Raw genomic sequence first — 17525 nt, 5'->3', positions numbered from 1 at the left:
GGAAGTCATCTTTCTTCAGCCTCGAAAGTGTGGGTGGGCTTCCTGTGCCTTGCCATCTTCCCTAAGCCACACTCCCAACAACTGCCCAACAAAAGCGTGCCTCTCTTAGGGTGGAACATTTGGGGGAAGTAAAAGAAGTAGGGGGAAAGCCGTGTCTGGAATTCTGAGAGGCTGCATGTTTGACAGAACCTCCTCCTCAAGGTTCCAAACATGTCCCAGCATATCACCTACACTCCTTGGGTGGCCGTGTTCCTCAGAGCCAACAACTACTCACACAATAGATGTGCACCTCAAGAGGCAGCATGCACTCAGGATTCAGGGGAACAGCCAGCACCACACGCCGGAATGCCGGAGCGCTGTGAACCAGACCCGGGAGCAATCGAAATATGATACACTCGCCCTGAGACCCGCTCAGGCAGTGCCATTGGCCCTGTTGAGAGGCCTGGCCCATTTCTGCCAACAGAGTAGATCTTCTGGTGCTTTCTGATCCTTTCTTGTCTGAGGGGGAAAGTGGATCCCTGCCCTGAGTTGGCCACATGCCCCTCCCACTTGCTTCTATGGCAGTCCGTTATTATTGATGAATTCCAAAAAGAGATATTGATTATGTTTGTAAACGGGTCTGTTCCTCTGGGCATAATACCTCTTTGATTGTATTAAATTCAGAGGTTTCACTTTTCTTTATTTAATCAAGATTAGGGCTTTGATTTGACAACATCGGTAGGGTGACCCAGTTTGAGTCCCCGCCCACTTGATGGGCTATATAAATGGACATTCAATCAAGGAAACAGAAGTAGATACACAGGAGAACACAGAGTAAGAAAGACAGTTCAAGACACCGGCAGAGGCCCGGGAAGAGAGATGAGCCTGATAGTTGACAGTGACCTTGTGAAGAGAAGAGAGCAGTTGAGCCTGGAGAGAAACAAGCCCTCCAGTCTACAGCTGAGGTTGGAAGAAGGTGAGCCCAGGGAGCCTTAAGAGGAAGAGGAAGGCTGAACCCTCGCAGACGCCGCCTGCCATCTTGCTTCAACACGTGGCAACAGACTTTGGTGAGGAAGTAACTTTGAGTTGGACTCTTCAGGGCCTGGTAACTGTAAGCTTCTACCCCAAATAAATACCTTTTATAAAAGCCAACAGGTTTCTGGTACTTTGCATCAGCACCCTTTCGGCTGAATAATACAGTTTCCCTATGTTTATAATTTTGGAGATAACTTCTTATTGCTACAATGATTTGGTCTCAAGGCAGAAGTGGAGTGTGGAGATGTCCAAGCTAAGGAACCGAGGCACAGCAAAGTTAGCTAATGACCAGAAAAGGAAGAGAATGTTGGACTTTTGTCATTGTTGTGGCAGACTGCACATACTCTTTTCTAGTCTTTTCCCTTAGCGGTGGTCATTAGCTCCTAGATGACAATATATGGTAAGAAAGACATAAGTCCTCCTTTGTGACCTCTAGAGCAGGGGTTCTTAACGTCTTTTGTTCCACAGACCCCTTTACCAGTCAGGTGAAAACCACGGACCCCTTATTAAGCCCACGCTATACTCTGTATTATTTAATAAATATATCACACCCACACCGACATGTCCTCACAAAAATAACTTTTTTTGAATTTTCAATTCAAGCTCACAGAACCCCTGAAATCTTTCCATGGACCCCTGGTTAAGAACCCCTGCTCTAGAGGAAAGTGCAAGGCTGTCAGGTGCCATAAATTTTGAAAGCGGGGCGCATGGTGCTGAGGCAGAAGACTGCAATCCCTGGAGACCTGGATTTGCACCCTGGCCCTGCCATGGAATCCTGCTTGTTCCTGGGCACCTCCCTTCCCCTCCCTGGGGCCTTCCATTCTCCACTAAAAGAAAAGGGTGGACTGAATGCTTTCCAAACCTGTTCTGCAGTTGCCAGGGAATACAGACCCCCTCTCTTAACCTCTTACAGCTTGAAAAGCCCTACTGAGTGTAGAAGACTTAAATGTCATTGAGGGGTTATAATTCAAGCTATTTTCTTCCCCTTCTATTCTCTTCTTTCTTTCTTTCACACCCTTTAAGAAAATGTTATTGTGGTATGTCTATATTTCACCATTTTCTTGTGTACAAATCAGTGGCATTAATTACGTTGATAGTATTGTGCTACCATCACCACTGCCCATTCCCGAAGATTTCTCATCATCCCAAAGAGAAACTCTGTCCCCATTATACAACTGGTCTCTATTAACTTCCTCCCCCACCCCAGTAACCTTTAGCCTATTTTTTGTTTCTATGAATTTGCTTAATCTAGGTATTTCACATAAGAGGGATCGAACAATATTTATCCTTTTATATCTGGATTATTTCCCTCAGCATAATGTGTTCTAGGTTCTTCCATGTGTAGCACATATCAGCAAAGAGCATTACATTTTATGGCTGAATAGTATTCTACTGTGTGGATAGACCTCATTGTGTTTATCTATTAATATTCTACAGTACATATCACAGCTTGTTGAGCCACTCGTCTGCTGATGGGCACTTGGGTTGCTTCCATCCTTTATCAACTGTGCTCACCAGGGTGCAAGTGTTTGGTAGCGTTCCTGCTTTCAATTATTTCAAGTATGTATGTGGGGGTGGAATTGCCAGGCTGGATGGTGATTCTAGGTTTATCTTTTCTTTCAAAGCACTTTTAAGCAACAGTGAGGGGAGACAAGACTTTGGGAAAACCAGGGCATGGGTTTGCTCTGGGCATTACCAGAAGTGAAAAAACATCCAAACCAGCCTAAGAAAGTGTGACAATGGCTAAGAGAAGGCCAATGCCCATTTTACCTGAATGTGTTCTCCAACTCCATCTTGGCTCTTTCCACTACTTAGGGCACCTCATCCTGTTCTTTCTGTGTGTCCATTTGCAAACCAAGTCTTTCGTCTGCCATGGCACATACAAAGGAGCATGTACCCACAGGCATACACCTTCCCCCATTTTTGCCCTGACCATGCAGGTCTAAGCCACCATTACCTCGTGCCTGGGTTACTGCATTTCTCTCCTAATAGGTCTCTTGGCTTCCACATTTGCTCCCATTCGATCTATATCAAGTTGATTTCCCCCTCCTTCTTCCAAGTGCTGCTTTGCCTAGTTCCTTTTCTTCCCAGGCTGCATGGAGATAGTTTTTGAGGCTCTGCTCCCAGACTTCCACTTGTCCTTCCATACACTCTCCTGCAGCATCCTCATCTATGGAGGGGGATGCCAAAGACCACCCCTGAGCAGCTGACTTCCCAATCACCAACCAGCATAGAAGGGTCTGAAGTCAGGGGGTACTCCTCTGGGAAGATGCTGGGAGAGGCCCCGCGTGTGGGGCCAACTACTTTCTTTCACTGGGGGAACAGAGCCAGTCTTCCTTGCAGGCCCAAAGCTTTCCCTGGCCACTGGCGGGGGTGGGGGTGGTATGTGCACAGCTTGCTTTCTCTTGGGCTTCCCAGCACTTTGCTCATACCTGTCACCTCCGCTGCACCATGTGCTTCTGCAGTTCTAGGACTGTGGCTTATTCCCCTCTGTGTCCCCAGCACTTCATCCAGGGCCTGAACTCCAGAGGCACACAGTGCAGTGGAGGTGGCTGCTATGAGCAAAGTGCTGGGAAGAATTAGCCGAATGAATGGGGCATCCCCGTGGGCTGTCTTGAGTTGCCTCATTCGAAAGCTCTCTCTCCCGCTAAAGGAAGTGGGCCTTCTTCAGACAGAAGCTGCTTCAACAGTCATTTCAGGAGGCTTTTAATGTGACTTCACAAGCTGTGGGATGTGTTTGAGTTGTTTTGCTTCAGAATTAAGCATTTTTCCAGAGAGCCGGTAAAGGCTGCTTCCCTGACCTTGCCCTTCCTTCCTTGACTCTGGGCTCAGAGAAAATAGCTTTCTCGGGGCCTTTCAGTGTTTTTTTTTTTTTTTTCAGTGGTTATTTTTATTTGCTGAACTTTCAGAGAGAATTGCTCTTTCCCTTTGGTTCGTCACTATCAGAGGAAGACTTAACTCAGCAATTTAGCTGGGGCTTCCTTGCAATGTGGTAATTGAGTTAGTACTTAGTTGTTCATAGGTCTGTCCCCTTGCTCTGTTTTTAGGATCCCAAAGTAGAGTTCATCATCCCACTGCTTTTGGAGTGTGTTCTGCAGAGATTTCTTTAGGCAGTGGCCATGGAGACTACCTTTACTCTCAGAGAAAGCATTTGGATCAGGGACTCAAGAATTCTGAAATGAGAAAAGATGGACGAAGCAGCTTGGCACTGGCAAACACACTCCTCGTGCAAGTCTATTTCCACTGTCTCTCTGGCTTTCCTTCCTATTTCCTGTGGGCAGTGGGCTGGGGGTGGTGAGGAAGGCTGCGAACCAGAAGGGAAACTGAGGCTCAAGCAAGGAAAGCAAAGTCACCTGGCCGAGTTCGTGACTCAGACCTAACTGGGATTCAACACCACCCTCCGAATAGGGAGGGGATAGCTCTTCCGAGGGGTCTCCGAGGTTACTGGCTCCAGCCCTCTCCTTTTAGAGATAGAGCAACAAATGCAGAGAGAGGAAGGGGCTCACTTATCTTACTCTGTGAATCTTACTTTACGGCCAGGGCTGGGAAGACTGCACACCCCCAAGCAGTGAGAGTTGTAAATAAGGCTGTGCAAGTGTGTGATTTCATTGTCATTAGAGTAAGATGCTTTCATGTTTTAGGTCAGAGTATTTTAGTATTAATATAAAAACCATCATAAAGGCTCAGATAATTGGCTGACTAAGTGCCTTCCCATTTTCAGAACTATTATGCCTTTGGTTTCATTAAACAGCACTTACCATATATCAATGAATATTTCATTGGTCTTTCAGTACCGAGTGAATCATCAAAAAATCACCGCAGTGGACGTTAACTTTCCTCTGCCTCCCTGAAATGGCGTGGTCCTTACCATCTCATTAAAAGGTATTTTTATGGCCATAATGTGGCTTAAAGATCAAATACTTAACGAATTTTGTATCGACCTCGTTTTAAACGTTTCTAGAACCTGACTAGAATTTGGGGTGCACAGAAATTACTGGAGTCTAGCACTTGACCTTCCCTTCTGGGTTGTCGCTGAAAACTATTTTGGGGTCTGCTGAATCACTCATTTTCAAGAAAAAACAATTTTCATAAAGTACTTACTTTCCATTGCCTACCCATGGCGATGGTATCTGAGGGACTTTTGAAGCGTTTTGCTAAATGAGAGAGAGAGAGAGAGAGAGAGGGAAATAAGGACAACTATTTTGTGTTTTATTAATTCTGAACCAGATGCAAGTGTGATTTTGAGCACATTAATATTGATTACGGCAGCTCGGGATGCCTCCTGTTTCGTCAGCAAACCACCATGCACACGCAATGAAAAGAGCTGGTTAGGATAATTAGTGGGTGCCAATCAGAACCACGAAAGTCACTTGATGAAAGATCTTCTCTACTAAAAGGCCCAGCGAAATCAGACTCAGTTCTCCAAGAAGTGGTTTAATTATCCTCATCTGAAATTGATTCTGCAAAACAAGCTCGTCAGAGTACAGGAATGCTTTGCACCTTTAACTCAAGCTGCAAACTTTCTCCCTGGGATGCAGGGTGGGTTGGGATTTCTAATGTCCCAGGAATGTGCTGGACCCACGCAGTGATTTAAAAAAATTTTTTTCCTAGAATCACCCTCATGTGCCATCTTTACATGCCAATCCTCACAGCTTGCTGTTTTCCCTGTTTAGCAATATAAACCAGTGCACGGCTGCATCGCAATGGAATGTTAAACATTCTTTTCTCCTCCTCTGCTGCCACTGGGCTGGTTTAAAGTGCGGGCCTCCTGGGTATTTTTTTTTTTGCGCTTTTTTTTCCTTCTTTACTTTCTTTTAAATGTTACATTAAAAAAATTAGGTCCCCGTATACCCCCAACCCCTCCCACATCAACAACCTCTCCCATCATCGCGGCACATCCACTGAACCTGGCGAATACATTCGGGAGCACCGCTGCAGCACATGGACAGTGGTCCACATTGAGGTCCACACTCTTCCCCAGTCCACCCAGTGGGCCACGGCAGGACACACAACAGCCAGCATCCATCCCTGCAGCACCACCTAGGACAACGCCAAATCCTGAAAATGCCATATCTCTTCTTCCATCTCCCTACCATCAGCAGCCATCGTGGCCACCCTCTCCACATCACTACTACAGTTTCTTCCTTCAGCACCTCCATAGTTAGCGGTGAGGCTGCTTATAAAGGGCTCATCAGGGTGGGGCTCCTGGCAGTTAGGCTTCTTCCTTTGCCTCTGACGTTCTGGCCCAGCCCACTTTGCAAAACCAGCATTTTCAGGAGTCCAGTAAGAGTACAGCACTTCTCCAGAGCTGCAGAGGCCCACGACTAAGACGCATTCTGCAGCCTCCAGTTTGTAACTTCATAGGGCCTCAAAGCACTCCCAGATGAGTGAGTCATTTGGCTACACACACCAGGCCAAAGAGAACAGAGGCTCTCACAGTGCCTCTCGCAGTGTGATGACAAGGACAACAGCAAGCAGTGGCAGCAGCACGGGGGACCCTGTTTGGCAGGTGAATTCTCGGGCTCCCACCCAGACACACTAAATAGGACATTCGAGGGGTGGGGCTCAGTCTTTTTCTGTTTTCACAAGCCCTCCAGGGGATGCTGAGGCTTGCTCTAGTTCAAGCACACAGGTTCCGGTAACCTCTGAAAGGATGGGCATCTGCTATGACTCTGCTAGCTTTAGTAATAGAGCCTGTGCATAAATTTAAACTTATTTTATATCCAAATATGCCTAAAAGCCAATTGAGAAGTATAAACTCTACAGGCTTTGGATATTCAGGGAGGATGCAAGCCAAATGTGTCAAGCCTACCTAGAATGTGGGGGGTTCATACTAAAAGCTTACCTGGAATGTAGGGGATATGTGTTAACTCAAGCCTACCTGGAATGTGGGGGATATGAGTTAAATCAAGCTTACCTGGAGGAAATAACCTATCTAATACTCAGATAAAACACGAAGAAACTAACAAAAAGTCCTTTTCATACATGTGCCATTTGACTCCCCACTCTTATTTCCTCTGTATAAAAGGGACCCAAAAATTCTATTTGGGGCTTGGTTTTTATCAGGACAAGAGTCTGGCGAGTTTGGCCGGTCAAAATAAATCATCTTCCTTCTCAGAATTCTCACATCCTGGCTTTCAATACTGCATACACCCAACTTCTCTCTGCCACTACATTTTGACTTCACGGCCATGCCCCAGAAGAGCTGGGAACATGCTCTTTTCCCCAGACCCAGCCACACTGTTCTCGTATAGCTGTGTCCTGCCACACACTGACTTCAGATGCTTGATATTCCCCAATTTTGGCCTTGCGTGTTGGAGCTGAACTCTCTCTCGTGCTTGCAAACCAAAAATGCCAGCTCCATGCCTGATGGGTTTCTTGCATTAGTTATTGTGGTAATCAAGGCAACCAGTCATCTCAAAGGGGCCTGGCCACACCCACAGCCACAAACTGTCTCCCCTAGACGGGTCTGCCCACACCTGGTCGGGGCAGAAGGTGACGTGCCCTGACTGCACCTGGGAAGCTGCCCAAGGCCATTTGGTGAGTCTGGAAAAAAAATCAGGCCACTGAACTCTTGTGCCTTCTCTCCCTGGAATCGAATCCAACAGTGTCCTGCCGAGTCCAGAAGGAGAGGTGGGAGGGCGCATGGTCTGTCAGAATGAGGTTCGTGAATAACAGCCTTGCCTTTGTCAGGAGACCGTTACTTACAGGCCTGCCATGTCGTAGTGGCTGTCTGAGGTCACCCTCTACCTAGAAGTTATACTGAATAAGGCTTACCTTAAAATATTCCATTAGGGATCTGGAGTACTTCATAGCATGGTCCTTCTTCAGTTTAAACATTCTCAAGTAGAGAAGTGATAAACACCGATAGCTGCGGTGATGAGGAAAGGATCATGTTAATGCCAGGACTTAATGAAATCTATACACGTGGCCAAAAATGCTGATACATATTTTGCAATTATTGTTGTAAGGTTAGACAGCTTGAGGGACATATGTAAATAAAGACATTCCCTTGTAAAGGGAAGGGGGACACATTAAAACCCTGTACTGATAGGAGTATAAATTAGGAGAGTAAATGTTTAGTCAGCGACTGAAGAAGCCCATTAGTTACCCCTTAATAGCTTAATGGAAACAAGAGTAACGATCGGGGTAAGCAGCTTAAGCGAATCCATGGCGCACACTCACCATAATACTGCCAGCTTTTTGTCCCCGTCCGAAGCCAAGGGGCTCGCAAAGTTCTTCAGCCTCATCGCATACCTTTGGAGAGAAAGGAAAAACTCGAGTGGGGATCGGTGTTGGGAAGGGGCGAGCCCCGAGTTTGCTGTGGGTGGGCTGAGACTAGATCCAGCGGTGCAATAGGGCTAATGCTGCTTAAAGAATTTAGCCCTGGAGAAGTCAGTGAAATCGTGAGCAGTACCAGGATGATGCGAGAGACTTATTGTTATTTTGCATGGGTGTATAAATACTCGCAAACTACTGTTTCTAGGAACACTCTAGCTAAACAGTATTATTAGGTTTTGGACAAAAGTGTCAGTCTTGAGTCAGTTTAGGACAGATGAGGTCAATGATATACAAGCATGGCTGACATGGCCGTGGGGAGACTCTGATCACACAGTAGTTAAAATGACTCATGTTTTGAATATGTTCCCAGAGAAAGGTGCGTTTATTTTTATTTATTTTTTCCTAATAGGAAGATCAGTTTCACAGCGTTTTAAGCTCATTAATTTACGGTGCTTGTATATTTTGTTTTTCCATTCTCTTTAATTGTTACCCTGCCACACACTGGGGCGGTAAGTGGTTGAGACTGGGGCGGTAAGTGGTTGAGTCTGCGCCTTTTTTTACTTCGTAGGAAGCACGTTCCATTTTGGCTCTTGGAAATCAATTCAGTGCAAAAAATTGTCTGCGCTTTAATGCAATTTCACAGGGACTTGTGGTAGAATGAGGAATGGGGCTCAGGGTTGCATAAGGAAGTCTGCAGCGTGCAGGCAGCCTGGATTAGATCTCCATTACTGCAAGGCGCTTGCGCCAAGGACGCTTCCCTATCAGCCGCCCTCATCCCCTCCCCACCAGGGCCCCCAGGCTCCCCACCTAGGTCTCTGGGCCCTCTCAGCATGCTTTCCCCCTGGCTCTCCCTTTGCCATTGCTCCAGTTCTGTTGAGTGAATGTTTTCAAACAAAAGGACCCGCGCCCTAGAGGTGGGTCGCTTCTGTTGCTGCCCTATTAAGTGAAGGGATTTTTCTTCTGTAATAAATCTAACTTTCTTTGACAGTTGGATCGCAGAAACGTCAAGTGTCTGTGTTGCCCTGCTTGTTTTCACAAATACATTTCTATGGCAGCTTCCCAAAGCTCCCGAGCAGCTCTGGCTGCCTGAGTAAGGAAAATGGGGATCTGCCCTCAGTAGCCAGTATACTGTTGGCGAGAGAGTAATAAAGTCGCGTCAATGTAACTGTGCACAACTAAAAACTATCTTCCCATTGCCGCCCTCTAATTGCAATCACATTTGAAGTGCCTGGATAGCGCAGCTTCAATCGCTTAAATGGGCCAGAAGACCAAGTGGTTGCGGTTCATTTCATTCACAGTTGAAATTTCTCTCTTTAAAATAAATGATATGCTCACAAATCTACTTCACAGAAAATTTAAGTGAAAAAAAAAAGGAGATGGATCTCTGGCTTGAACGGGTCTTGTGAAGGTCATCTAGTTCATGGTTCCTGAATCTGGCTGAAGATGAGAGTCACCTCAGGAGCACATCACACAAACGAGTAGATGTGAAGCCGATGTAAAGGGAATTAAGATCCATGGGTTGTATCAATACAGACGCCTTGGTACTGGTATTGTATCAGAGTTCTGCAAGATGTTACAATGGGGGAAAAGCCGGGGAAGAGTACATGGAGTCTCTGAATTCATTCTTACAACTGCACGGGAATCGACACTTATTTCAAAATAAAAACGAAGTTGGAAAATATTAACTTAAAAGTGAAGGTTCATAAATTCTCTATTGACTTTCACCAAATTCTACTAAGATATCTCCCCTATGTGGAGTAAAATGCCATATAATGAAATAAAAATCGTGCTTACAAAACAAAGTCTTTTGTAAACAGTTGAGGGAAAATAAGTGTTTTCCTTATTGGATATAAATATCACTCGATGATTGACATTACTTTTTTTTTTACCAGTAAATGCAGTTTGGTTTTGTGCTTTTATATTTTTTTCAGAGTATGGGTTTTCCTAAATAAAATTAATATGAAAGGAAAAAAAAAAAACAGAGAAGGAAAACACCCAAAATCTTGCCCCAATCACAGCCGTGATTTCATTTCCCTTCTATCTGTGTCCAAATGTGTACATGTTTTTCACAGTTCTAATTGTAGTGTGCATATAATCCTGCAGCCTGCATTCACTTTATTGTGAGAAACACTTTCATGGAGCTGCAGTCTTCAAAATTGCTGTATTTCAATGGCTACAAAGTATTCTGTTGACTCTAATACGATATAATTAATTACTCTTCTATTATTGATCATTTGGTTGGCTTCTAATTGCTTCCAATTATATATAATGCCAAACTTTTTCAATTACTTTCTTCAGTGGAGGAAATTCAGATTTCCAGAGGTTGAATTACTAGACCAAGAGATATGAATGCACATTTGCATGGCATTTCCTTCACATTGCCAAACTGCTTTCAATTTGTAACGACCAATTTATGTTCCCATCAGCAGTGTGGGGGAGGCCCAGTTTGCCACAGGCTTTCTGTTGTTGTTGCGAACATTGGGTATTAACATTTTAAATATTCTTGATCATTTAAAAAGTACCTTGTTTTCATTTGCATTTCTGGAAAATCAGAGAGGATGAATTTTTTCCAGGTTTGTTCACTAACGTTTTCCCTCAATTTTGAATCCTACACTTTTTTCCCCAGATTTTTCATCTTGTGAATCTTAGAAAATTGCAGCTAGCCTCGAATAGACACTGAGAAATCAATTTTCCCTAAAAGCTGAGGAATGGCGGTAGTGGCCTGGCAGCCAAGCCTGCAGCTTTCTTCATAATCTCCCTCCTATTGTGGATTTAAATAAATCTTCTGATTCTATGTGAATATGGCTGTTTTTTCCCTAATAGTTTCCATTCTTCTGGTCTCTTGGAATGCATCCCTGGAAAAAATATACCTGCTAAATTTATCCAATGCTTATCTGAATGTTTAGGCATAACTATCCTCAAGATTTTAAAAGTTTATGTGGATACAAAGCAATATGGTACAATCAAAGCCTGGCATTATTGATTAATAGACCCAAAAGGTGACTGGGACAGAAAGGGCTCTCAGGTACAGAACACCTCGCGCTCAATCAGAAGCGATGATTGTGATTGAGGTGTGCGGGGGTGGATTAAATTGTTTTACAAATATCTGCAGATTGCTGGAAAACATCACAGTGGACATTATTTCTTCTCCTTCTTCTAGGAATTTTTGATTACCCACAAATTCTACTCCAACAAAAAATTTCATTTAAAATGCAAATGAAACCAACAATTGGTGCACTTACTATGCCCTCTCCTGTTGTCATACTCTCATATCTAGCCCCACCACCACCTTTTCTGTTTCCCTCTATTGCCAGACACATGGAAATTCTACTCCATACCTGTGGCCCCAAACACTGACTTTGAGTTGGAACAGTGCCCATTCCTTTTTAATAACCAAGATAGAAAGAAGACATGGTTTTTGGTAGAAATCTTGACAGCACCACTTTTTAAGTTTTGAATTAAAAAACCGCATCTTTGAAAAGACAAGTGACCATGCTAAGTGGTAAAATTACTCTACTTTCCCTCCACCCACTATGTTTCAATTTTAATTTTATGAATATTGCGAATTATAACATGCACATTATAGCCTCTGAAGGGGATAATTTATAAAAGCATTGTCCATCAATTATGAATTTTCCATGACATTAATAAAAATGGCAAGAACTAATTATGATGACTTTCTAAGAAGAAGATGCCTTGGACAAATCATTAATATGTTGAAATGATATTTTTAAAAACCGAGCAGCTTTTAATTATGACTGAAATGAGCTTAGGAAGAAGACCGCAGAAAGGCAATTAACCTGAGGAGCTCCACAGTCTCGGAATACATGGTGTATGGAGACTTTGCTTCCAGAGGATCACGTTCCATCGCGTTGCCACATTCGGTAAAGGAGAGGGCCGCATCGGCGTAATTCACAGCTTTGCCAAATTTCTCGAACTGAAATAGGAAGATGACTCATCAACCTGACACCTCCGCTGTACTCCTTCTTACAGAAAAGTTGCTCTCAAGTGAGAGAGATTTCGAACCGCGCCCCTCCCCGGTCAGATACATTTGGCAATGTCTGGAGATATTTCTGGTGGCCATGAGAGGGAGGGGAGTGGGGGGTAGGTGACAATGAACAAATCTGTATTAACAATGAAGTAACTGATTTAAGGTTCTCTTGTCACAGCACTGAGGTTGGTGCTGGTGGTGTCATTTTGGTGGACCAGAATCCAAATCACTGCCTTGACTAGTTTCTATTCGCTGAATCTACTAACACCCATGAGTCACTGTGGTGGCCCATAGGCAGAGAGTGCGCCCTGCTCTTTATAAGCCTCTTGGGCAACCAACAAACACAGTCTGCTTCAGAAAGCTCTGCGAGCACATTGGCCCCAGCCCCAGGAGGGGCGCAGCAAACTGAGGAGATTGTTTTGAAAAATGTGAAGCTACAGTGTGAACTGTTGACAATAATCGCATCACTTTCACTGTAAATGATGGTCTGCAAGCCTGTGTCAAAAAGCCAAAAATATGGCACCGCTGACTATTTTAGTTTAGTAAAATTTTATTGCAAAAGGTTTTAGCCCAGATAATGGCCATGATTAAAGTGACTTAGACAGACTGATTTCTTTTTTATGCGTAATGAATATTACAGATGACACTTTTATAGTGAGTATTTTATAACAGTCTTTAACATTTTCAATTTCCGATAGCTGGGTGTAAGAATCCCACTAATAAGGCACTTTATGTAAAGGGACCAATATAATGCAGATTTTAGCTCCTTTAATTTTCTTGTATACCTTTTATCAAAATATTTTCTGTGCAACTGAGAAGGTTTCAATTCTCAAAATGGCAGAGGAGCTGTCTCGAGCAAAGGATTAAGTGCAACTATAAAATGATGAGTTACAGGTCCTGCAGACTCTCTTGTTGTAATGAGCCTTTACAATAAATGTTCTTCAGCTTTTATGTACTGCAGGAAATCTGGGGTTTTTCTTTCTGTAAGCTGCTGTAGAGAAATATCAGTTGCTACCAAATTCAAAGTGATTTCTTTAAATACCTGTGTGTATACGTGCAAGCTACCTTCTCTCTTGTCTCACCAGATACTTTCCTTAGAGGCCACCGGACTTTGACTGGCCACTTGGAAACTAATTTTTACAACCTGATTTTGGAAAGTGGCCTTTCACTCACAAATCCAAAGCTGGAAGGATCTTTTTCAAAAGAAGAAACCACGCCCAGAGAAAAAAATCACATGGCCTTTCTGCCAATTAATGGCCAAGTCAGACTCCCTCCCTGTGCCTCGGGTGCCCATCCAGAAAATGAGGGGTTTGAACGAAAGGGCACTTCCAGCTGTGATGGAGACATAAGCTTAGGAAATACAATGTTCCTCTAAATGAATGTTTCTCAACCTTTATTTCATGATCGTGTGTGAGGAATATTTCTGGGCATGTTTTTCTGCACTACCCCCCCACCCCCAAATGAAGTGTTCATACCGAAGGTATCCTTGTGTATTGTGGCCATTTGGAGAGTCACAAACTATTGTAACATCAAAGATATTTTGCCCTCCCCCCAAGAGTCAGTTTTTGCCTCCATGGGAGCAGTATTTCCCCCATTGAGAATGGCTGCTCTAAATGGATTATCCCAGGAGTGATTTGGGGGAGACACACAAACCACCCCAGAAAGTAGAGAGTGGGGTGCTTCTCAAGTGTCTCTACATATCTCTGCGGCTGTAATGTTCTCAGTCACTCAAATGTTTCCCTTGTGTGGTCTCATACCCTCACCCCAATTTTGTCTGCTCATGTCTAACAGCTTGTCCAAGGAATTTCTAAGTGTGCCCTCGCTCCGATCTTGACTGAGAGTCAGCTAGCTCCAGAGCCCTTGTGCAGCTCTGGGGAGTTGCACACTTTCAGTGAAAACTGTGGGCCTCAGAGCGAGCCATACAACTGCCCAGTGCCTTTCAAATAGCTTGCCACCTGTACCAAGGTCACAAGCACAGCCCTCCCAGCATCTCCAGCCTGCCTTGTCATTTCTGTCTGCAGGAGCAGGACACAATTGCTTGCAAAGGACAAGTCACACTATAGAAAAGTTAGAGGCTTCCTGATGTCAAATGCCATGTGACACCTAAGTCCTGGCCAGGTGCATGCTGTGATGGAGGGTGAGGGCGTTTTTTAACCTAATACAATGGGTTTGAACAGACCCCCTTTTGTTGTGCTGGGGTTCTGTCAAAGATGCAGAGCCTGAATTCAGGACATTCTCTATACAGTCACTCTCAGTCTCGGTTGCACTTTGGAATCATGTGGGGAACTTTCATTCACCCCCCTCCCACCTTGGGTCCCGAGTTTTGGAAAGTCTGATTTCAACTGTCAGGGGTGGGATCTGGACATCAGGGTGGTTGTTTTTTTAAAAGTTTCCCAAATGTCTGTCCTGTGTGGCCAGGGCTGAGGCCCACTGCTAGGAGTATCTGTCAAGCCGAATGACCCAAAGCACTGAGCTCTTCACTGGTCTAGGTGGCCCAAACCCTTAGAGGCAGCTGGGTGAAGTGTCTTGGTAAATCCAGGTGACAGCACTTCCTTTTCTAGGCTCAGGGACCCAGCCTGACTATGGGCTTCGGTCCAGAGACATGCTACCAAGTCAGCAAGGAGCCAAGTTTCCTCTACAGCACTGAGTTCCCAAAGCCACTATTTGAGGTCAGCTAGCCACCTCTCAATGACCCTCCCCACCCCATACCAGTGCTGGTTTCTGGATCTAATTGGAGCCCTCAACACCTCCAGGAGAGTTTTAAAAGTCCTTTTAAGATGAACTGTAACCATAGCAACAGTAGTATTTATTCCAAAGTTAGGGCAAGGAGAGGAACAGTGGGAAAATGAACACAGTAAGGGCAATGCAGCACCAAAATATTTTGGGAATTACTGATGTTAAGGAAATAAGCAGCTCCAATTGCCTTAGATCAGAAGCAACAGCGAGCTACAAAGCAGGTCTGGGTTGTGCTACTGAAAGTTTGAGTAGCTCCTAAAGTGCCTTCTTTGGTTTCTCTCAAAGTGTCCTACCTTAATGGGAGCAAAGCAATAAGAGGAGGACACCTACCAGTGCGTCAGCTTTGTGTTTCAGCTTCTTGGCCTCTTGCATGTAATAATCAGCATTGTGAACCCTAAACAAACCAAATGCACTCTTTCAAAAACCAGCATTGATGTCTTTCATCTTCTCATTAAAAAGACTGAAGAGTTAAAAACATTTTTTTGCTACAGATCTGTTCTTATATAATGCCTTTTTTTAAAAAAAGGCACACAGATGCCTTTTTTGAAATATTGAACTATTCCTCCTGTAAATGAAATCTTAAGTGCCTAATGGCCCATTAGGATAAATGACCACATCCTCCAGCCCCAAACATTACAATTGTCCAAAGAGATCAAATAGCACATAGATGTAAATCTAGTTCTTGGCACACAATTGTATCTGAGGACACAGATAAGAAAGGACAAAGCAACCTGGAACAAAGCACCTGCCTTTGGAAATAGTGACAATATTCCTCAATGGAAAATGGGTCAAAGACATTTCTTGGTGGGAACAGAAATGTGCGAGTGGGGTGGCAGTGTGGCTATACTTTTAAGGCCATGGGAGCTAAGGTGGAGGTGTTCTTCTAGGGACCTCCAAACAGTATGAGAGAAGCCAAACTGTTCCCACCCATTCAGAACTCCCAAACTGGGGACAACCTACGAGTCATCAAACGTGAGCTTGGGTCTCCGGACACTGGTGGTGCTGCTGGAGAGAAGGGGCAGGGCTGCCCAGGACGTCATCTCCAGGTGACTGCTATCCATGAGGCCAGTAGTGATGGTAGAGGTGATGGTGGAGATGGTAGTGGTAGTGGTCGTGGTGGTGGCTGTGGCCGTGGTGGTGGCCGTGACAGTGGCAGTGACAATGGCAGTAGAAGTGACAGTGGCAGTAGCGATAGCAGTGTTGGTGACAGTGACAGCGGCAGAGGCAGCTGCCTTTTTGGAAACATCTCCTTCCTGGGGGGATAAAAAAGAGGACAAATAGCTCCCATTAGGTTCAGCTTTTAAGAACATGATTTCATAAATGTTTGAAATGTCAAGCCCACTGGGAAACAAGGCAGTTGAAAAGGAAACAAACAAGTGCCCCTGGAATATTTTAAGAGCCCCGTGAATCACCAGCTTTTGTTCTACAATGACACCAAACACCAAGCGATTCAGGTGTGACATCTCATTAGGATAGCCATGTGCAATGATCTAAATCCAGTAGGAAATGGGGAGTGATGGGAGGGAAGTGGAAAGAGAGGGAAGGATTGAGGAGTAGGAGAAAGTAGGGAGAAAGGAAAAAAGAGAGGAGAGAGAGAGAGGGAAGGGGGCAGGCAGGGAGACAAAGACTGACTTTCTGAAAGGGGACCCAGTCCAGAAATGTTGTCTAGGGTAAGTAAAGTCTGTGGGTCATGCTGCAAAATACCAGCAAACCAGTCCAGCAAAATACCAGCAAACCAGTGATTGTACTGCAAGAGGCAGCATGCTGGGACGGAGAGGGCAGCAGCCCTTTTGTTCACATGAGGCACTTGAATGGTTTCTGGTTAAGTGTACATTCTCATTTGGTAGGCTTGAGATGGTGAAGCGCCTCATCTTAAGAAGGCCAAAGATTAATGGGTAAGACAGGATGGAATCTGAATGAAGAAAAGAAGGGGCAAGAGGTTTCATTATGTCCACGTGGTTGGCGGTATGCCATATGACCCCCTGTTCTGTTCATAGGCTGGACCCTGCCCAACCTGCCCTGCAACCCAGCTTTCCCTTAGCATCTACAGGGTTTGCCTGACTGTTGTTTTCCCTCTCCCTATTTCCCCTCGTTGCCTCTTCCTCCTGCTGCTCTGATACATTTGGGATCACCCTAAGCTTGGAAGGTCCTTTCCTTAGATCTTCCTTGATGAGATCTGCTAATCCTTGTGTGTGTGGTCACAGCTTCAGGAATATGCAGACCAGGCCCTCTCTCCTCAGCACCTGCTGTAACAATCTCTGGAGAATTCCACCTACAGGGCTTAGTAGCACCTCCAATTTCCCTGAAACCAAATAGATCTCTGTGCCAGTTTTCTATTTCCATTAACGGCAAGTCCACCTCCCCTGCCAACCATGGCGGACTTTTCCATGTCAGTGAGTAGTTTCCAAATTGGGTTTGGCAGGACCCCAGAGAGTGGGTTCATCCCTAACGTGAGCAGCGTTGGACTCAGCAGGGCAGGGCCGCCCCACCTTGGCATCCATTT

General features: G+C 44.8%; 1 protein-coding gene across 5 annotated transcripts in view; it reads right to left on the bottom strand.

Moving 5' to 3' along the window:
• AFF2 (ALF transcription elongation factor 2) overlaps window positions 1-17525 on the bottom strand; it is a 497989-nt gene that overhangs the window by 10414 nt on the left and 470050 nt on the right. For all 5 annotated transcript variants that reach the window (XM_071213173.1, XM_071213175.1, XM_071213176.1 and 2 more), the window contains 6 exons: window positions 15983-16275; window positions 15353-15416; window positions 12096-12232; window positions 8200-8271; window positions 7792-7885; window positions 5116-5168 (listed from right to left, as the gene is read on the bottom strand). In XM_071213173.1, the coding sequence (XP_071069274.1) occupies window positions 5116-5168; window positions 7792-7885; window positions 8200-8271; window positions 12096-12232; window positions 15353-15416; window positions 15983-16275 (713 nt within the window). The remainder of the gene's footprint in view (window positions 1-5115; window positions 5169-7791; window positions 7886-8199; window positions 8272-12095; window positions 12233-15352; window positions 15417-15982; window positions 16276-17525) is intronic.

The sequence above is a fragment of the Dasypus novemcinctus genome, chromosome X, assembly GCF_030445035.2.
Source record: "Dasypus novemcinctus isolate mDasNov1 chromosome X, mDasNov1.1.hap2, whole genome shotgun sequence".
Taxonomy (NCBI): domain Eukaryota; kingdom Metazoa; phylum Chordata; class Mammalia; order Cingulata; family Dasypodidae; genus Dasypus; species Dasypus novemcinctus.
This window is presented reverse-complemented; position numbering and strand designations above follow the sequence as displayed.